The 23,058-nt window shown below is 46.0% G+C and overlaps 1 protein-coding gene across 1 annotated transcript in view; it reads right to left on the minus strand.

Moving 5' to 3' along the window:
* The window catches only part of csmd2 (CUB and Sushi multiple domains 2), a 778,395-nt gene that overhangs the window by 113,165 nt on the left and 642,172 nt on the right, over positions 1-23,058 (minus strand). Inside the window, exon 52 of the mRNA XM_070898713.1 lies at positions 3,214-3,396. Within this exon, the coding sequence (XP_070754814.1) occupies positions 3,214-3,396 (183 nt within the window). The remainder of the gene's footprint in view (positions 1-3,213; positions 3,397-23,058) is intronic.

Raw genomic sequence — 23,058 nt, forward strand, 5'->3', positions numbered from 1 at the left:
TCCAATTTAATTCCTCTAATGAGACCAGTAATATGAAGAACAATTAATGACAGATTATCGGGCCGGGATTCATATTAATTCATCGTACTGAAATCATCCCTTTAATCAGTCTCTCTTTAACCATCCTTTCAATCAGCTACTCTTTGGTCGTCATCCCGCTTTAGCCATACTTTAATTAGTAGCACTTTAGCCATAGCTCATATTTAAAGGTTTTCTTAAAGTGTGACCGATTAAAGATATGGTTAATCAATCCTTTTAGCCATATCTTTAATGAGTCCCTTTTAAACATTGGGCCTGAAATTCCGACCTCCCGGGTCCATATGGAGTGTATACGGGCCCAAGAAGGCATCGCAAAAGCCGGTTTTCAGCGTGCAATGTGCATGCGCCGAAAACCAGCTTTTCTGATCCGTCAAGTATAAAACATATAAAAAACAAATAAAAATAAAATTTAAAAACAAATTTTTATGTTAAAAACTCTGCCCACTAAAGTAAGTTTATTTTAAACCCTAATTACAAAACTTTTAAAAAAAATCACAAAAATATATATTTTTTCTAACACATTTATTAACTTTAATTTAAATTAATTTGGATAATATCATGGACTGTGAAAGAAAAAAATTAGTGTGTTACATATTCATTGTGCTCTAACTGTCAATAAATGACTGAACTTTATTTTTTAATCGAAGTTAACACCAAATTCAGAGAGTAATACATGCAGCATCAGTCTGTTGCAACTAATGCACTCGTTAGTTGCAGAAGGGTAACTTTGAAGGTATGAGGCATGAATTGGCTAGGATAGATTGGCGAATGATACTTAAGGGGTTGACTGTGGATGGGCAATGACAGACATTTAGAGACCGCATGGATGAACTACAACAATTGTACATTCCTGTCTGGCATAAAAATAAAAAAGGGAAGGTGGCTCAACCGTGGCTACCAAGGGAAATCTGGAATAGTATTAAAGCCAAGGAAGTGGCACACAAATTGGCCAAAAATAGCAGCGAACCCGGGGACTGGGAGAAATTTAGAACTCAGCAGAGGAGGACAAAGGGTTTGATTAGGGCAGGGAAAATGGAGTACGAGAAGAAGCTTGCAGGGAACATTAAGGCGGATTGCAAAAGTTTCTGTAGATATATAAAGAGAAAAAGGTTAGTAAAGACAAACGTAGGTCCCCTGCAGTCAGAATCAGGGGAAGTCATAAAGGGGAACAAAGAAATGGCAGACCAATTGAACAAGTACTTTGGTTCGGTATTCACTAAGGAGGACACAAACAACCTTCCAGATATAAAAGGGGTCAGAGGGTCTAGTAAGGAGGAGGAACTGAGGGAAATCTTTATTAGTCGGGAAATTGTGTTGGGGAAATTGATGGGATTGAAGGCCGATAAATCCCCAGGGCCTGATGGACTGCATCCCAGAGTACTTAAGGAGGTGGCCTTGGAAATAGTCATTTTCCAACATTCCATTGACTCTGGATCAGTTCCTATCGAGTGGAGGGTAGCCAATGTAACCCCACTTTTTAAAAAAGGAGGGAATGAGAGAAAACAAGAAATTATAGACTGGTCAGCCTGACCTCAGTAGTAGGTAAAATGATGGAATCAATTATTAAGGATGTCATAGCAGCGCATTTGGAAAAAGGTGACATGATAGGTCCAAGTCAGCATGGATTTGTGAAAGGGAAATCATGCTTGACAAATCTTCTGGAATTTTTTGAGTAAAGTGGACAAGGGAGAACCAGTTGATGTGGTATATTTGGACTTTCAGAAGGCTTTCGACAAGGTCCCACACAAGAGATTAATGTGCAAAGTTAAAGCACATGGGATTGTGGGTAGTGTGCTGACGTGGATTGAGAACTGGTTGTCAGACAGGAAGCAAAGAGTAGGAGTAAATGGGTACTTTTCAGAATGGCAGGCAGTGACTAGTGGGGTACCGCAAGGTTCTGTGCTGGGGCCCCAGCTGTTTACATTGTACATTAATGATTTAGACGAGGGGATTAAATCTAGTATCTCCAAATTTGTGGATGACACTAAGTTGGGTGGCAGTATGAGCTGCGAGGAGGATGCTCTAAGGCTGCAGAGTGACTTGGATAGGTTAGGTGAGTGGGCAAATGCATAGCTGATGAAGTATAATGTGGATAAATGTGAGGTTATCCACTTTGGTGGTAAAAACAGAGAGACAGACTATTATCTGAATGGTGACAGATTAGGAAAAGGGGAGGTGCAACGAGACCTGGGTGTCATGGTACATCAGTCATTGAAGGTTGGCATGCAGGTACAACAGGCGGTTAAGAAAGCAAATGGCATGTTGGCCTTCATAGTGAGGGGATTTGAGTACAGGGGCAGGGAGGTGTTGCTACAGTTGTACAGGGCCTTGGTGAGGCCACACCTGGAGTATTGTGTACAGTTTTGGTCTCCTAACTTGAGGAAGGACATTCTTGCTATTGAGGGAGTGCAGCAAAGATTCACCAGACTGATTCCCGGGATGGTGGGACTGACCTATCGAGAAAGACTGGATCAACTGGGCTTGTATTCACTGGAGTTCAGAAGAATGAGAGGGGACCTCATCGAAACGTTTAAAATTCTGGCGGGTTTAGACAGGTTAGATGCAGGAAGAATGTTCCCAATGTTGGGGAAGTCCAGAACCAGTGGTCACAGTCTCAGGATAAGGGGTAAGCCATTTAGGACCGAGATGAGGAGAAACTTCTTCACCCAGAGAGTGGTGAACCTGTGGAATTCTCTACCACAGAAAGTAGTTGAGGCCAATTCACTAAATATATTCAAAAGGGAGTTAGATGAAGTCCTTACTACTAGGGGGATCAAGGGGTATGGCGAGAAAGCAGGAAGGGGGTACTGAAGTCCATGTTCAGCCATGAACTCATTGAATGGTGGTGCAGGCTAGAAGGGCTGAATGGCCTACTCCTGCACCTATTTTCTATGTCTATGTTTCTATTATTTGATTAGTGACAGGAAGAGGCTGTACTGTTCATAATCTATTAAGTAGATTCATTGGCTTTCAAGGCAGTTTGCAGGACAACAATGCCCGTTTATAAAGTGTGAAACTAACTTGGAAAAGTTTGGGTATTTATTAAATCGTGCAAAAAACCTTTTAAGTGATGCAGTATTTGTTCAATATCTTGTTAGAATGATTTAATCTGAGATATCATGAGTTACTATGCAAATATTTCTGTCCTGTTCTAATGCCCGGTGAATCACGTACCTTGACACTCTGGCTGGATCCCTCTCCACATCCCATCTGGTTGACAAACACGTTCTGAAGATCCTCTAAGTGCATAGCCAGCTTCGCAGGTGAATCGAACCATGTTCTTCACACGGAAATCCTTGCCCTGCCGAATGCCATGTGCTGGGATTCCTGGGTCACCACAAAATCCTAGACTATCGCCTGCAGTGCAAAGGAGCACACAAACATCATAACTCAGAATTTATTCTCAACTATAGGATGATCAGATCGCACCTTCATTGTTAATTAAAAAAGAATCAGAATTATAGTTTATGGATCAAAGTGGTAAGAACAGCTCCATTTTAAAGCATTTTTAAAAGTATACTCGAGAATATTGAGAATAGATGAATTGTCACCCAAACACAGAGATGAAATCACTCCCACAGTTCTGTTCACAGGTGATTGGAGCCATGGGCTGGAGAGTGGAGCAGGTGGCTGCGGAATGCAACTTGGTCCAGAGAATGGAGCACTTGGGTGAAGTGAGAACCGGACAAGGTATAAATTAAAGCAGGGGTGGAAAAGGGTCAGTTTTCTGGTATCTGGCAACTGGAGCAACACAGTTCAGTGACTAGACAGATTTCTAATACAGAAGCTGGGATGGAGGTCGATGAGTGCTGCAGGTTTGATTCAGTATAACATACAACATGTTTACAACATTATAAGCTACAACCCCTTTTATGTAGTTACTTACCTTGTCACTGCCAATGTCACCCGAGATAGTGTTACAACAGTTATGCATTACTGCGAATTGCTATTTTTACAGAACAGAAATTACAGCTACCTTCAAAGTAATTATTAATCCTAACAATAGCAGATTTGGCTCTTAGTGCTGTCAGGGCTTTTCCACTGCCAGATTAGCGTAGGGAAAGGCTGTCACTTAGAAACAGTCCTGGTACATTCTGTGAATGGCTAGTCTATCTGTTAATTGAAAACCCTCACCCCCATCTCCATCCCCCCAACCTCCACCCTCCCACATCTGACAATGTGTAGCCACACCAAAGAACAACATCCTATTATTCTGAACAGAAGCAGCTTTAAACTGATTTCTGTAGTCCAAAGAGCGCTTGCATAGAGTGACATTAGGACATTCTGGCTTCTTGTACATCCACAATTTTAATCGCTCCTCCATTGGCCACTGTCATGTATTCAACCAGCATTGTAACCCATGTATAAACTGACCTAAGTTGTACACCGTGAGAACACTGACCACTAGGTGGGAGACACTCCTAACCTGGACCTTCAGGTATAAAAGGGGAAGCTCCACCCACCTTCATCACTTGAGTGCTATGGAATAAAGGACAGGCCACAGACTGACCTTCTCTCAAGCATGGGCCTCGTGTGCATTTATACTGTATAGTAAGGACGTATCAATGGCGACAAGAAACTGGGATTTAAACCACGCGAGCATGGCCACTAGCAGAACAGACGAGAGGTACTGTGTTGAGGAATGGTTGGGACAGAGATTCAACATTGTTAAAGCAGCACGAAGTTCTCCAGGCAGACAAGGGCAGTCGGGCATGCCCCAACATGTAGTCGAACCCAGAGAGGGAGTTCGACAGAGACAAAGGCAAGCTGAACAGCGATTCACGCCATTGCAAGGGACAATGCAGCCAGTAATGGGGCCATCAACACCTGTTAATGGTGCACTCAAGGACAATAACAGGGGCAGTCAGGGACGATCGACTGGCAAGGGACCTTTTGTTTCAAACCGCAACTCATGCTGAAGCCGGAGTTTGCAGAGATGAGCAAAATACCTGCAGAAATTGCAGAAAGGGACACTGGGGGAAATCGCTGGAATCTGAAGTTCAGCGAGTTCGTGTGGAGCACGTATACAGGTCAGTTTATACATGGGTTACAATGCTGGTTGAATACATGACAGCCACCATGCCTTCAGCTGCTGAGGTCCTAAGCTGAATAAATCTCTACATCGCTCTACCTCTATTTCCTCTTTTAAGACACGCCTTAAAACTTACCTCTTTGACCAAGCTTATAACATAAGAACATAAGAAATAGGAATAGGAGTAGGCCATACGACCCCTCGAGCCTGCTCCGCCATTCAATAAGATCATGGCTGATCTGATCATGGACTCAGCTCCATTTGCCCGCCTGCTCCCCATAACCCCTTATCATTTAAGAAACTGTCTATTTTGTCTTAAATTTATTTAATGATTTAGCTTCTACAGCTCTCTGAGGCAGCGAATTCCACAGATTTACAATCTTCCCTAAAATCTCCTTAGGCAGCTCGGTGTCAAATTTTGTTTGATAATGGTCCTGTGAAGTGCCTTGGGCCGTTTTAACACATTAAATTATTAAGGATGTCACAGCAGCGCATTTGGAAAGAGGTGACATGATAGGTCCAATCAGCATGGATTTGTGAAAGGGAAATCATGCTTGACAAATCTTCTGGAATTTTTTGAGGATGTTTCCAGTAAAGTGGACAAGGGAGAACCAGTTGATGTGGTGTATTTGGACTTTCAGAAGGCTTTCGACAAGGTCCCACACAAGAGATTAATGTGCAAAGTTAAAGCACATGGGATTGGGGGTAGTGTGCTGACATGGATTGAGAACTGGTTGTCAGACAGGAAGCAAAGAGTAGGAGTAAATGGGTACTTTTCAGAATGGCAGGCAGTGACTAGTGGAGTACTGCAAGGTTCTGTGCTGGGGCCCCAGCTGTTTACATTGTACATTAATGATTTAGACGAGGGGATTAAATCTAGTATCTCCAAATTTGCGGATGACACTAAGTTGGGTGGCAGTGTGAGCTGCGAGGAGGATGCTATGAGGCTGCAGAATGACTTGGATAAGTTAGGTGAGTGGGCAAATGCATGGCAGAGGAAGTATAATGTCGATAAACGTGAGGTTATCCACTTTGGTGGTAAAAACAGAGAGACAGACTATTATCTGAATGGTGACAGATTAGGAAAAGGGGAGGTGCAACAAGACCTGGGTGTCATGGTTCATCAGTCATTGAAGGTTGGCATGCAGGTATAGCAGGCAGTTAAGAAAGCAAATGGCATGTTGGCCTTCATAGCAAGGGGATTTGAGTACAGGGGCAGGAAGGTGTTGCTACAGTTGTACAGGGTCTTGGTGAGGCCACACCTGGAGTATTGTGTACAGTTTTGGTCTCCTAACTTGAGGAAGGACATTCTTGCTATTGAGGGAGTGCAGCGAAGGTTCATCAGACTGATTCCCGGGATGGCGGGACTGACATATCAAGAAAGACTGGATCAACTGGGCTTGTATTCACTGGAGTTCAGAAGAATGAGAAGGGATCTCATAGAAACCTTTAAAATTCTGGCGGGTTTAGACAGGTTAGATGCAGGAATATTATTCCCAATGTTGGGGAAGTCCAGAACCAGGGGTCACAGTCTAAGGATAAGGGGTAAGCCATTTAGGACCGAGATGAGGAGAAACTTCTTCACCCAGAGAGTGGTGAACCTGTGGAATTCTCTACCACAGAAAGTTGTTGAGGCCAATGAACTAAATATATTCAAAAAGGAGTTAGATGTCGTCCTTACTAATAGGGGGATCAAGGGGTATAGCAAGAAAGCAGGAATGGGGTACTGAAGTTGCAAGTTCAGCCATGAACTTATTGAATGGCGATGCAGGCTCGAAGGGCCAAATGGCCTACTTCTGCACCTATTTTTTATGTTTCTATGTAAATATGCTATGTAAATGTAAGTTGTGGTTGTATTGTGGGAGGTGTCGTCAGTTACCTGGTTGACTTTTTTCCTTCAGGTTAGCTAATAGCTGACAAAGCAATAGCTGTGGGAAGTCCCATGAAGTCAAATGCAGGGTGCTAGAAAGAGGGGCAGGCATCTAGTAGGAACTGTGAGAAAGATTTTAAATACTGAAAAGGCAATGGTATGTATACATTTTGTGCTTGTGATATTACAAAACCTTTAATTTAGCACACTGACCTTGGACTATTAACAAAACAAAATGGCAGCCAATAGCATTTCTAAAATAAGTTGGAAGTATTATTTCAGTTCCACTTCTTTTCCTTATTAGTTGTTCTATTGGGTGGAACATAGGAACATTGAGGCTATTGAGCCCCTCAAGCCTGTTCCGCCATTCAATGAGATCATGACTGATCTGCAACCTAACTCCACATGCCGCCTTTGGTCCCGATCCCTTAATACCTTTAGTTAACAAAAAGCTATCAATCGGCGATTTAAAATTAACAATTGATCTAGACTCAATTGCCACTTGTGGAAGAGAGCTCCAAACTTCTACCACCCTTAGTGTATAGAAGTGTTTCCTAATTTCACTCCTGAAAGGTCTGGTCCTAATTTTTAGACTATGCCCCCTATGTCCGAGACTCCCCAACCAGTGGAAAAAGTTTCTCTCTATCTGCCCTATCTGTTCCACATAATATCTTTAAAACTTCGATCGGATCATCCATTAACTTCTGGGGAATACAACCATAATTTGTGTAATCTCTCCTCATAACTTAACCCTTGAAGTCCGCGTATCATTCTGGTAAACCTATGTTGCACTCCCTCCTAGGTCATATATCCTTCCTAAAGTGTGCTGCCCAGAACTGCTTTTTAAAAATATTCATTCATGGGATGTGAGCGTTGCTGGCAAGGCCATCCCTAATTGCCTTTGAGAAGGTTGTGGTGAGCCACCTTCTTGAACCACTGCAGTCCTTGTTGCTGGTAAAGAGAGAGTTCCAGGATTTTGACCCAGCGACGATAAAGGAATGGCAATATATTTCCAAGTCAGGATGGTGTAACATGGAGGGTAACTTACAGGTGATGGTTTTCCCATTCACCTGCCACCCTTGTCTTCTGTGTGGTAAGGTTCGCGGGTTTGGGAGGTGCTGCCGAAGAAGCCATGGCAAGTTGCTGCAGTGCATCTTGTAGATGGTATACACTACAGCCACGGTGCGCCGGTGGTGAAGGGAGTGAGTGTTTAAGGTGGTGGATGGGCTGCCAATCAAGCGGGCTGCTTTGTCCTGGATGGTGTCAAGCTTCTTGAGTACTGTTGGAGCTGCACTCATCCAGGCAAGTGGAGAGTATTCCATCATGCTCCTGACTTGTGCCTTGTAGATGGTGGAAAGGCTTTGCAGAATACTCACTGCAGAATACCCAGCCTCTGACCTGCTCTTGTTGTCACAGTATTTATGTTAAGCTTCTGGTCAATGGTGACCCCCAGGATGTTGATGGTTGGGGGTTCAATGATGATAATGCCGTTGAATGTCAAGGGGCGGTGGTTACACTCTCACTTATAGGAAATGGTCATTGCTTGGCAGTTGTGTAGTGTGATTGTTACTTGCCACTTTTTAGCCCAAGCCTGAATGTCGTCAAGGTCTTGCTGCACGATGGCATGGACTGCTTAATTTTCTGTTGAGTTAAGAATGGAATTGAACACTGTGCAGTCATCAGCCAACATCCCCACTTCTGATGGAGTGAAGGTCATTGATGAAACAGCTGAAAATGGTTGGGCCTAGACACTGCCCTGAGGAACTCCTGCAGCGATGTCTGGGGCTGTGATGATTGACCTCCAACAACCACAACATTAATATGATATTTAAGCCAATAAAGTGCAGGCATGGCATATACTTTGTATTTGCAGGTCGACTGGGCTGGGCGTGCTGTTGTTGTGTCTGTAGTCGACGCTGAGGTCGGTACCGGAGTGGTCCATCCTGTTTTATTATTATTATTGTTTTTCGTAGCAGTTTGTTAGAACTGAGTGCCTTGCTAGGCCATTTCAGAGGGCAGTTAAGTGTCAACCTTTGAACATAAGAACATAAGAAATAGGAGCAGATTATGCCATTTGGCCCCTCGAGCCTGCTCCGCCATTCAAAAGATCATGACTGATATGATCCTGGCCTCAACTCCACTTCCTTGCCCGCTCCCCGTAACCCTTGGCTCCTTTATCATTCAAAAATCTGCTATCTCCACCTTAAATATATTCCTCCATAGCTCTCTGGGGTAGAGAATTCCAAAGATTCACGACCCTCTGAGAGAAGAAATTCCTCCTCATTTCTGTTTTAAATGGGCGACCCCTTATTCTGAAACTGTCCCCCCCCTAATTCTAGATTCCCTCATGAGGGGAAACATCCTCTCTGCATCGACCTGGTCAAGCACCTCAGAATCTTATATTTTTCAATAAGATCATCTCTCATTCTTCTAAACTCCAATGAGTATTGGCCAAACTTGCTCAACCTTTCTTCATATGACAACCCCTTCATCTCAGGAATCAACCTCGGGAACCTTCTCTGAACTGCCTCCAATGCAAGTATATCCTTCCTTAAATAAGGAGACCAAAACTGTACACAGTACTCCAGATGTGGTCTCACCAACAGTTGGAGCAGGATTTCCCTGCTTTTATACTTCATTCTCCTTGCAATAAAGGCCAACATTCCATTTGCCTTCCTGATTGCTTGCTGTACCTGCATGCTAACTTTTTGCATTTTATATACAAGAACCCCCAAATCCCTCTGTATTGCAGCATTTTGTAGTTGCTCACCATTTGAATAATAATTTGCTTTTTTATTTTTCCTACCAAAGTGGATAACCTCACATTTTCCCACGTTATATTCCATCTACCAAATTTTTGCCCACTCACTGAGTCTATCTATGTACCTTTGCAGATTTTTTGTATCCTCCTCTCAACTTTCTTTCCCACCTATCTTTGGATCATCAGCAAGTTGGACTATGTTACACTCGGTCCCTTCATCCAAGTCATTAATATAGATTGTAAATAGTTGAGGACCCAGCACCGATCCCTGTGGCACCCCACTAGTTAGAGTTTGCCAACCTGAAAATGACCCATTTATTCCAACTCTCTGTTTTCTGTTAGTTAGCCAATCCTCTATCCACGTTAATACATTACTCCCAACCCCATGTGCTCTTATCTTGTGCAGTAACATTTCTGCTTTCTGGAAATCTAAATACTGGACATCTACGGGTTCCCTTTTATCCACCCTGCTCATTCCATTCTCAAAGAACTCCAGCAAATTTGTCAAACATGATTTCCCTTTCATAAAACCATGCTGACTCTGCTTGACTACATTATGATTTTCTAAATGTCCTGCTCCTACTCCCTTAATGATGGATTCCTGCATTTTCCTAATGACAGATGTTAGGATAATTGGTCTATAGTTTCTGTTTTCTGTCTCCCTCCTTTTTTAAATAGTGGTGTTACATTTGCAGTTTTCCAGTCCGCTGGGACCTCTCCAGAATTTTGGTAAATTACAACCAATGCATCCACGATCGCTGCAACTACTTCTTTTAAGCTCTGAGTCTTTTTTCTTGCTATGGGTCTCAAGTTACATATAGGCCAGAGCAGGTAAGGATGGCAAATTTTCTTCCCTAAAAGGACATCAGTGAACCAGATGGGTTTTCATAATAAAACGTTAGTTTCAGGGTAATACAGGTGCAGCGTCCCAAATCCGGAACCCTCGGGACCGAGGCCGTTCTGGATTTTGCGTTTTGCCGGATTTTGGAACGTCTTTCTGACGTCACGAATCCGGAAATACCAGAGCCCAGGTTCGGGCGTTTCCGGATTTCGGAACGTCAGAAAGGGGGGTGCTCGTTGACATGGAGTTGTTTGGGTGGGGTCCCGCCGCCATGGAGATGTTCGGGTCGGGCCCCACCATCGTGGAGTTGTTCGGGCAGGGCCTCGCTGCTGTGGAGGAGTTCGTTGTCTGGCCCGAGGTCGGTGGGGTGGAGCAGCCGAGATAAAGGGCGGCCGGGGCGAAGTCAGGCCAGAGCGAGGTCGGGCCCCGCGAATTCGGGCGCACAAAGTCGTGGCGGGCAAACTCAGGCCGGGGCAAAGCCTGTTCGCCGAGATAGGGGAAGTCCGGACATCAGAACATTTTCCGGTTTCAGGACGACCCCGCCACGGATCAGCCCGGTGTTCGGATTCTGGAACATTCTGGATTCCGGAACACCGCATTTTGGAGGTCGAACCTGTAGGACTATTGCTGCCACTAGATTTTTAATTCCAGATTTATTTAATTAACTGAATTTCAATTTCACAGTTGCTGTGGAGGGATTTGAACTCACATCTATAGTCGAGGCCTCTCAATTACTGGTCCAGTAACATAACCACTATGCTACAGTCAGATAGGGGATGGGTGACCAACAGGAAGAGCAGTGGAAGGAAGGTAGTGCAGGGGTCCCCTGTGGTCATCCCACTGCAAAACAGGTACACCGCTTTGGGTACTGTTGAGGGGGATGGCTCATCAGGGGAGAGCAGCAGCAGCCAAGTTCATGGCACCGTAGGTGGCTCTGCTGCACAGGAGGGCAGGAAAAAGAGTGGGAGAGCGATAGTGATAGGGGATTCGATTGTAAGGGGAATAGATAGGCGTTTCTGCGGCCGCAACCAAGACTCCAGGATGGTATGTTGCCTCCCTGGTGCAAGGGTCAAGGATGTCTTGGAGCGGCTGCAGGACATTCTGAAAAGGGAGGGTGAACAGCCAGTTGTCGTGGTGCATATAGGTACCAACGATATAGGTAAAAAACGGGATGAGGTCCTACAAGACGAATTTAGGGAGCTAGGAGCTAAATTAATAAGTAGGACCTCAAAAGTAGTAATCTCAGGATTGCTACCAGTGCTACATGCTAGTCAGAGTAGGAATCGCAGGATAGCTCAGATGAATACGTGGCTTGAGGAATGGTGCAAGAGGGAGGGATTCAAATTCCTGGGACATTGGAACCGGTTCTGGGGGAGGTGGGACCAGTACAAACCGGACGGTCTGCACCTGGGCAGGACCGGAACCAATGTCCTAGGGGAGTGTTTGCTAGTGCTGTAGGAGAGGAGTTAAACTAAAATGGCAGGGGGATGGGAACCTATGCAGGGAGACAGAGGGAAATAAAGTGGAGTCAGAAGCAAAAGGTAGAAAGGAGAATAGTAAAAGTGAAGGGCAGAGAAACCCAAGACAAAAAACAAAAAGGGCCACATTACAGCAAAATTCTAAAGGGGCAAAGTGTGTTAAAAAGACAAGCCTGAAGGCTCTGTGCCTCAATGCGAGGAGTAGTCGGAATAAGGTGGACGAATTAACTGCGCAGATAGCAGTTAACATATATGATGTAATTGGCATCACGGAGACATGGCTCCAGGGTGGCCAAGGCTGGGAACTCAACATCCAGGGGTATTCAACATTTAGGAAGGATAGACAGAGAGGAAAAGGAGGCGGGGTGGCGCTGCTGGTTAAAGAGGAAATTAATGCAATAGTAAGGAGGAACATTAGCCTGGATGATGTGGAATCGGTATGGGTGGAGTTGCGGAATACCAAAGGGCAGAAAACGCTAGTGGGTGTTGTGTACAGACCACCAAACAGTAGTAGTGAGGTTGGGGACAGCATCAAACAAGAAATAAGGGATGCGTGCAATAAAGGTACAGCAGTTATCATAGGTGACTTTAATCTACATATTGATTGGGCTAACCAAACTGGTAGCAATGCGGTGGAGGAGCATTTCCTGGAGTGTATTCTGAACCAATATGTCGAGGAATCAACTAGAGAGCTGGCCATCCTAGACTGGGTGATGTGTAATGAGAAGGGACTAATTAGCAATCTTGCTGTGAGAGGCCCCTTGGGGAAGAGTGACCATAATATGGTAGAATTCTTTATTAAGATGGAGAGTGACATAGTTAATTCGGACACTAGGGTCCTGAACTTAAGGAAAGGTAACTTCGACGGTATGTGGCGTGAATTGGCTAGAATAGACTGGCAAAGGATACTGAAAGGGTTGACAGTGGATAAGCAATGGCAAACATTTAAAGATCACATGGATGAACTTCAGCAATTGTACATCCCTGTCTGGAGTAAAAATAAAATGGGGAAGCTGGCTCAACCATGGCTAACAAGGGAAATTAAGGATAGTGTTAAATCCAAGGAAGAGGCATATAAATTGGTTAGAAAAAGCAACAAACCAGAGGACTGGGAGAAATTTAGAATTCAACAGAGGAGGACTAAGGATTTAATTAAGAAGGGAAAAATAGAGTACGAGAGGAAGCTTGCAGGGAACATAAAAACTGACTGCAAAAGCTTCTATAAATATGTGAAGAGAAAAAGATTAGTGAAGACAAACGTAGGTCCCTTGCAGTCGGATTCAGGTGAATTTATAATGGGGAACAAAGAAATGGCAGACCAATTGAACAAATACTTTGGTTCTGTCTTCACGAAGGAAGACACAAATAACCTTCCGAATGTACTAGGGGACAGTGGATCTAGTGAGAAGGAGGAACTGAAGGATATCCGTATAAAGCGGGAAATTGTGTTCTGGAAATTGATGGGATTGAAGGCCGAAATATCCCCGGGGCCGGATAGTCTGCATCCCAGAGTACTTAAGGAAGTGGCCCTAGAAATAGTGGATGCATTGGTGATCATTCTCCAACAGTCTATCGACTCTGGATCAGTTCCTATGGACTGGAGGGTAGTTAATGTAACACCACTTTTTAAAAAAGAGGGAGAGAAAATGGGTAATTATAGACTGGTTAGCCTGACATCAATAGTGGGGAAAATGTTGGAATCAATCATTAAGGATGAAATAGCAGCGCATTTGGAAAGCAGTGACAGGATCGGTCCAAATCAGCATGGATTTATGAAAGAGAAATCATGCTTGACGAATCTTCTGGAATTTTTTGAGGATGTAAGTAGCAGAGTGGACAAGGGAGAACCAGTGGATGTGGTGTATTTGGACTTTCAAAAGGCTTTTGACAAGGTCCCGCACAAGAGACTGGTGTGCAAAATCAAAGCACATGGTATTGGGGGTAATGCACTGACATGGATGGAGAATTGGTTGGCAGACAGGAAGCAGAGAGTCGGGATAAACGGGTCCTTTTCAGAATGGCAGGCAGTGACTAGTGGAGTGCCGCAGGAATCAGTGTTGGGACCCCAGCTCTTTACAATATACATTTACGATTTAGATGAAGGAATTGAGTGTAATAGTTCCAAGTTTGCAGATGACACTAAGCTGGATGGCGGTGTGAACTGTGAGGAGGATGCGAAGAGGCTGCAGGGTGACTTGGACAGGTTAGGTGAGTGGGCAAATGCATGGCAGATGCAGTATAATGTGGATAAATGTGAGGTTATCCATTTTGGGGGCAAAAACACGAAGGCAGAATATTATCTGAATGGCGGCAGATTAGGAAAAGGGGAGGTGCAACGGGACCTGGGTGTCATGGTTCATCAGTCATTGAAAGTTGGCATGCAGGTACAGCAGGCAGTGAGGAAGGCAAATGGGTATGTTGGCCTTCATAGCTAGGGGATTTGAGTATAGGAGCAGGGACGTCTTACTGCAGTTGTACAAGGCCTTGGTGAGGTCTCACCTGGAATATTGTGTTCAGTTATGGTCTCCTAATCTGAGGAAGGATGTTCTTGCTATTAAGGGAGTGCAGCCAAGCTTCACCAGACTGATTTCCGGGATGGCTGGACTGACATATGAAGAGAGACTGGATCAACTGGGCCTTTATTCACTGGAGTTGAGAAGGATGATAGGGGATTTCATAGAAACGTATAAGATTCTGACAGGACTGGACAGGTTAGATGTGGGAAGAATGTTCCCGATGTTGGGGAAGTTCGGAACCAGGGGGACATCGTCTTAGGATAAGGGGTAGGCCATTTAGGACTGAGATGAGGAGAAACTTCTCCACTGAGGGAGTTGCTAACCTGTGGAATTCCCTGCCGCAGAGAGTTGTTGATGCCAGTTCATTGGATATATTCAAGAGGGAGTTAGATATGGCCCTTATGGCTAAAGGGATCGAGGGGTATGGAGAGAAAGCAGGAAAGGGATACTGAGGAAATGATTAGCCATGATCTTATTGAATGGCGGTGCCGGCTTGAATGGCTTACTCCTGCACCTATTTTTCTATGTTTCTATGTTACTGCTCACAATATTTCTGGTGTGGTCTAACCAGGGTTTTGTACTTCTGCTGCATGACTTCTACCCTCTTGTATTCTAGTCCTCTAGATATAAAGGCCAACATTCCATTAGCCTTTTTAATTATTTTCTGTGCCTCAAAACGATGGAGAAGTACCACCAGCACTGTCTCTGCAAGATCCTGCAAATCCACTGGCAGGATAGACGCACCAACGTCAGTGTTTTCTATCAGGCCAACTGTTTTGTATGCAATAAAGGTTCAAACTGAGTACAGTTTAACTAAGCAAGGTACAACCTTGCTTCTGGTTTATTTTGGCCCAAAGTGTCTGACTCACCAAATGGCTGGCCTTTTGTACCTGAGCAGCACCATGTGCGTGCTGCTCAGTGGCCTCCAGCAATTACACCATCTGGTGGCTACAAACAGCATGTACATACATGACAATACCCTCCTCTGAGATCTTATCACAGTCTTTCACAGGTTGAGATGGTACGGTGCTTTACGCTCCCGGGTTGACTGTCTCAGTTCGATTCCCGCCTTGAGTGAATGTGCGGAGTCAGTTTTGGCTGGTGGCTGACTTGTTGGGGGTGGCAGTAGCCATGTCAGGAATTGTAAATCCATTTTTATTGAACAAGTCCGTGATGGAAATTCTGGGTTCACTGATGACCCTCGAGTCCAATGAAGGCTGCTGGTAGGTTGGTTGGTTGTCGACAGTTTCTTCGTCCGACTGCTCTGGCTTGTCTGTGTGCCTCAGCTTTGTTTGATCCATGTGTTTCCTGCAAGTTTGCCCATTCTTGAGCTTAATAACAAATACTCTGTTGTCCTCCTTGGCCATGACAATACCAGCAATCCATTTGGGACCCTGACCATAATTCAACACATATATAGGATCATTAACAGAAATCTCGCGTGACACAGTTGCGCGATCGTGGTACCCTTGTTGACTTTGTCTTCTATATTCAACATGTTTACTTAAATCCGGGTGTAAAAGAGATAACTTGATCTTAAGATGTCTTTTCATCATGAGTTCAGCAGGTGAGACCCCTGTGAGTGTGTGGGGTCTTGTCCTCTAACTCAGCAGTATGCAAGGCACGCGGGTCTGCAGTGACCCTTGGGTTACTCTCCTCATGCTTTGCTTGATAATTTGTACTGCACGTTCTGCTTGCCCGTTGGACGCAGGCTTGAACGGTGCTGACCTTACATGTTTTATGTCATTTAGTTTTATAAACTCCTGAAACTCCTGACTGGTGAAGCACGACTCATTGTCGCTCACCACTATGTCAGGCAGACCATGTGTCGCGAACATGACATTGAGATTATGGTTGACATGGACGTACTGGATGACATGATTTTGCATTCTATCCACTTCAAATAAGCATCCACCAGCACTGAAAACATCTTGCCCAGGAAGGGACCTGCAAAATCTACATGGATTCTGGACCAAGGTTTGGATGGCCATGACCACAGACTCAGCAGCGATTCCGCTGGTACTTTGCTTAGCTGCATGCAGATGTTGCACTAATGCATGCATGCTTCCAGCTCAGAATCAATTCCTGGCCACCATACGTGGGACCTGGCGATGGCCTTCATCATCACTATACCAGGATGTGTGCTGTGTACCTCATGCACAAACTTCTCTCTCCCTTTCTTAGGCATTACAACTCGATTGCTTGAATAGACAGTTCGTCCTTGCGACGAATGTACGGTTTGGCCTCCTCGCACATTTGCTTAGGTATGGCAGACCAATCCCCTTTGAGGATGCAACTCTTTAGCACTGATAATATCGGGTCCCGGCTGGTCCAGGTCTTAACTTGTTGAACCGTGACAGGGGTACCTTCACTCTCAAAAGCATCCATGATTAACATTAAATCTGCCGGTTGTGGCATTCCCACCTTCGGTGTGGGCAACGGCAACCGGCTCAAAGCATCGGCACAATTTTCTGTGCCAGGTCTGTGGTGAATTACATAATCATAGACAGATAATGTCAGTGCCCACCTTTGGATGCGGGATGAAGTGTTGGTATTGATACCTTTGCTTTCGAAAAACAACGAAATGAGTGGCTTGTGATCAGTCTCTAATTCGAACCCCAGACCAAACAGGTATTGATGCACGTTTTTGACACCGTACACACACGCTAAAGCTTCTTTTTCTACCATACTGTCGGCTCTTTCTGCTTTAGACAAACTTTTGGATGAATACGGACAGGTTGAAGTTTTCCCAACTCATTGGTTTGTTGTAACACAAACCAATTACATATGACGATGCGTCACAGGCCAAAATTAAATGTTTACATGGGTCATAATGTTCCAACAGCTTGTTCGAGCAAAGCAGATTGGTGGCTTTCTCGAAGGCTCTGTCTTGCAATGCGCCCCACACCCAGTTGTTGCCTTTTCTCAATAGCATGTGCAGTGATTCAAGTAAAGTGCTCAACTTAGGTAGGAAGTTACCAAAGTAGTTGAGTAGACCCAGGAACGAACGCAGCTCCGTCACGTTCTGCGGCTTGGATGCATTCTTGATGGCTTTGGTCTTCACGTCAGGTCGATGCCATCAGCGGCAAATTTCCTCCCGAGGAATTCAACCTCCGGTGTCATGAAGATGCACTTCCGGCGTTTAAGTCTGAGTCCCACTCTGTCCAAACGCAATAGAATCTCTTCCAGGTTGTTCAGCTGTTCTTTGAAGTCACGACCAATGATCAGGATGTCATCTTGGAACATGACGGTTCTGGGAACGGACTTCAGTAGACTTTCCATATTCCTCTGGAATATTGCTGAAGCTGAGCGAATTCCAAACGGGCATCTGTGGTAAATAAACAGTCCTTTCTGTGTGTTAATGCACGTAAGTCTCTTCGACGTCTCGAACAACTCTTGCATCATATAGGTCGACGTCAAGTCCAGTTTTGTGAATGACTTCCCTCTGGCATGTATCGCAAACAAGTCATCAGCCTTCGGTAACGGGTACTGATCTTGTTTCAAAACCCTGTTAATCGTAGCCTTGTCGTGTCCACAGATTATGACTATGCCATCACTTTTCAGCACAGGAACAATGGGGCTGACCCATTCATTAAATTTGACCGGTGATATGATCCCTTCATGCTGGAATTCAATTTCGACCTTCTCATTCATCATATACGGCACTGCCCGAGCTTTATGATGGACGGGTCTTGCATCTGAGTCCACGTGGATCTGCACCTTGGCTCCCGTGAAGTTGCCGATACCCAGTTCAAACAGTGAGGGGAACTTGCTCAATACTTGGGCACATGTATCTTCCTCCGATGACAACGCCTTTATGTCGTTCCATTCGCATCTGATTTTCACCAACCAGCTCCTGCCAAGCAGCGTTGGGCCATTGCCTGGAACAATCCACAGCGGTAACTCGTGAACTGACCATTATACGACACATTAATTTGTGCACTGCCAATCACCTTCATCAGTTCTTTGGTGTACATGTGCAGCTTGGCGTTAACAGGGCTCAGCCTGGGCCTCACAGTCTTAGTACCCCACAGCTTATTAAATGCCCTCTTGTCAATGATGGATTGACTCGTCCCTGTGTCCAGTTCCATTGATACCAGTATACCATTAAACTTCACATTAATCAAAATTGGTTTACTCTTGGTCATGAAAGAGTGCAGTCCATACACTTCCTCCTCTGGTATCTTGGATTGCGTATCCGGATCCACGCTAGTCTGACTCTCATCCTCCACGTGGTGTGTTGCAGCTCGTTTGCTCATCTGCAAACACTTGCGCAGGAGATGCCCCACTCTCAGACAGCCTTTGCAACTATATTGCTTAAATCGGCATACTGGTGCCGATGATTTTCCCCACAATGCCAACACGGAGAAGTCGGATACATTCCCACTGGCGGACTTTGGGCAGCCACAGGTTTCGCGAACGCAGCCGGATAGGCCCTGCCATGTGCCGCTCTGCCGAACGCCGAATCAATCGCATTTACAGTACTTGCCGAGGTTCGGTTCTTCACCGATATTTGCTTTAGACTCCTGTCCGTCGTCCTACATGATTGAGCGATCTGGATGGGCCTTTTTAAATTCAACTCCTCCACCACCAGAAGTTTGCGCAGGATCACGTCGTGTTTGATACCGATAACAAAGCAGTCCCGCAGCATGTCTGCCAACATCGTCCCGAACTTGCACGGTCCCGCTAGACGTCTCAGGTCCGCAACGAATTCCACTGCACTCTGGCCCTCCGAACGAATGTGTGTATAAAACCTGTATCTCAAGATGATGATGCCGTCGTCTGGCTTAAGGTGCTCCCGTACCAATGTACACAACTCCTCGTACGTTTTCTCTGTTGGATCACTAGGCATGAGTAGATTCTTTATCAGATCATAGATCTTTGAACCGCATACAGTGAGGAGCATGGCCCAGGCTGATCTGCATCGTGAACCCCCTCCATTTTGCTGGCCACGAAGTACTGGTTCAAATGGCTCACAAAGTCTGCCCAATCTTCTCCCTCCACGAATCACTCTAAAATCCAATCGTGCTCATTTTGCAAACAAAGGTTCTTGTATTCTCAAAGCCAAATGTTATGTATGCAATAAAGGTTCAAACTGAGTACTGTTTAACTAAACAAGGTACAACCTTGCTTCTGTTTTATTTTAGCTCAAAGTGACTGACTCACCAAAAGGCTGGCCTTTTATACCAGAGCAGCACCATGTGCGTGCTGCTCAGTGGCCTCCAGCAATTACACCATCTGGTGGTTACAAACAGCATGTACATACATGACACCAACATCCCCAGCATCGAAGCATTGACCACTCTCGACCAGCTCCGTTGGGCGGGCCACATCGCCCGCATGCCTGATGCGCGACTCCCAAAGCAAGCACTCTACTCGGAACTCCTACATGACAAGCGAGCCCCAGGTGGGCAGAGGAAACATTTCAAGGACATCCTCAAAACCTCCTTGATAAAGTGCAACATCTCCACCGACACTTGGGAGTCCCAGGCCAAAGAACGTCCTAAGTGGAGGAAGAGCATCCGGGAGGGCATTGAGCACATCGAGTCTCATCGCCGAGAGCACGCTGAATCCAAGCGCAGGCAGTGGAAGGAACATACGGCAAACCAGACTCCCCACCCACCCTTTCCTTCAACGACTGTCTGTCCACCTGTGACAGAGACTAAATTCCCGTTTTGGACTTTACAGTCATCGGAGAACTCACTTTCAGAGTGGAAGCAAGTCGATTTTGAGGGAGTGCCTATGATGACATGATGATGAGTCTTTTTAATTATTTTCTGTATTTGTTCATGACATTTTAATGATCTATGAACCTGGACCCTCAAATCTCTTTGGACCTTCACTGTTTTTAGCTTTTCACCATTTACAAGGTATCCTGTTCAATCCTTTTTAGGTCCAAAGTGGATGAGCTCGCATTTGCCTACATTGAAATCCATTTGCCACAGTTTTGCTCATTCACTTAATCTGTCAATATCCCTTTGTAATATTATGCTTTCAGCTACATTGCCTACATTGCCGCCTATCTTTGTGTCATCGGCAGATTTGATACATGACTTCCAATGCCATCATTTAAGTCATTAATAAATGCTGTGCATAGTTGAGGCCCTAACATCAGATCCCTGCAGGACACCATTAATCACCTCCTGCCAATTTAAGTATCTGCCCATTATCCCTACTGTCTGTCTCTCGCCACTCAGCCAGTTTCCTAACCAGGTCAATAATGGTAGCTGCTTCCTGACTGCTGATTATTGACTGAACTTCCATAGCTCTTCTTAAATGGTGAATTTCCATTTCTGCTCGATATTTGTTCACTGTTTACCAAAAAGATGTTGAGCCGAGTGTTATGCATTGTCCAGGTACATTAAATGTATAAGTACAATGGTGCGCCACAGAGGGCACTGTGGTGGGAGACCTGAAAGTACCTGCAAGACAGAGTATAAAAGGCTGCCCACCACACCTGAGAGGCACTCTGGAGTTACACAATAAAGGACTAAGGTCACAGCAGTTATATCAACACCAGACCGTGTGGAGTCAGTGATTTGTGTGATACATATACCATATTGGCATTGAGGACGCGGACGAACTCCACGTAACCATGGCTACTCTGGGCTCGCTAAAGGATTTTACCGTGGGTAATGATTGGGAGGCCTTTACGGAAAGGCTCGAGTACTACTTCACAGCAAACGACCTGACGGGGCACATGGACGCACTGAGAGAGAAGCGTAAGGCGATACTGCTTTCCAGTTGTGGCGATGAGGTTTACTGTCTCGTCGGGGATTTGCTGGCACCCGCAAGCGCCAGGTACAAGTCATATGAGGAGCTGGTCGCACTCATTCGTGACCAGTTGAAACCGAAGGAGAGCATCCTCACGGCCAGATACAAATTTTACCATCACTGCAGACCTGAGGGCCAGGATGTCACCAAATATGCCGCGGACCTCAGAAGACTCGCGGCGCCGTGTGATTTTGGCGCACACCTTGACGAGGCATTGTTTTTTTATGGGGATTGGCCATGAGGGCCTCCTTCACAAGCTGCTAGCCATGGAACCCACAATCACCCTGACAAAAGCCATCACCATCAGCCGGGCACATAGGACCTCGACTCGCAGCACCAAGCAAATGATCCACACAGTCCCGAACCCGGCAGGCATTGTCCACAGAATAGCGCCCACCATGGACAAAACTGCAGAACGTGGCTCTGCCCGGGGCAGATAGCATGGACCTCGGGGTCCTGGAACTCAGAGTCCGCTGAGGGGGGCCAATCAAGTAGCACCATGCTGGCGCTGCAGAGAAAGCCATGGGGCTCACCGGTGCAGGTTTGCGGAGTATATGTGCAATACCTGCCACCTGAAAGGCCACCCTCAGCGTATGTGTAAAAGAAATCTGACTCACCGTGTGGCTGAGGAGATGGTGGATGATCCACTGATCAGTGAGGAGCAGGCAGAAGATGATGAGGTGTTGGGACTGTATACGTCTACCGACGATTCGCCCCCAGTGATAATGGAAGTAAAGGTTGACGGAGTCCAAGTGAGTATGGCAGTGGATACGGGATCGGGTCCCTCATTGATGAGTCAGAGAACTTTCGATAAACTGTGGGTCAACCCAGCTGCACGACCCAAGCTGGTCTCGGTCAAGGAACTGATACCTGTTCTTGGCAGAGCGGAGGTGCAGGTATCTCACGGGGGCAAGACGCACGGTTTACCTTTGTGGGTCATTGCAGGCGATGGGCCGACGCTTCTTGGCAGGAGATGGATGGGAAAAGTCCGTGGGAGCTGGGAAGACTTCACTCCTCCACAGACCGCTGTCCCCCGGGTTCCGAAAGAACAGCGCCGACCGAGCTGGAGCTGCAGCCTAAATCCACACACAAGCGACAGCAGCCCAGAACTCCTGACCTCAAGCAATCCTGCAGCCTCAGCCTCCACAGACGAGCAGACCCTGGAAGAGCAAGTTTGCAGGTGCAGGCCAATTGCTGGGGTGCGGGCCGGCGGGGCGCTGTGGGCGATGAGCGGGAGGACCCATGCAGAGGAAAAGCCGGGTGGCGGTAGCGGCTGCGATGGTGGCGGCCATGGCGGCCGCAGGAGAGGCGGCTACGGTGGCCGCAGGAGGGGCGGCAAGTGCGGAGACAGCGGTGGGAACGGAGGCTGCGGCGGCGGCTGGCGTGACTCGGGAGAACGCAAGCCAGAGTGGTGGATGCAGCAGGGACTGTGACTGATCGAGTCCAGGGAGCCACTTCTGCCAAGATGGGTTGCTCTGGGCCGTTTTTTTTCCCTTCCTTGTCCCTTCTGTTCTTTCTTTGCCAGCGAGCTCAAGATGGTGGTGAGCCTCGTGGCAACAGAGCTCTGCAGACAAAGGCCAGCAGAGCACCTAAAATGGCGGTGCCCAAGGGAAGCCTCGTGGGAACCACAAGATGGCGTCTTAAAAGGGAAATGCACCCGGGAGTCTTAAAAGGGCCTTACACCATTGGCTATCCCCATAAAAAGACTTTTGTAAGGCAAGAGCGAGTCTAAATGAGCTATGTGAAT

Source organism: Pristiophorus japonicus, chromosome 14 (assembly GCF_044704955.1).
Source record: "Pristiophorus japonicus isolate sPriJap1 chromosome 14, sPriJap1.hap1, whole genome shotgun sequence".
NCBI classification, from domain to species: Eukaryota; Metazoa; Chordata; class Chondrichthyes; family Pristiophoridae; genus Pristiophorus; species Pristiophorus japonicus.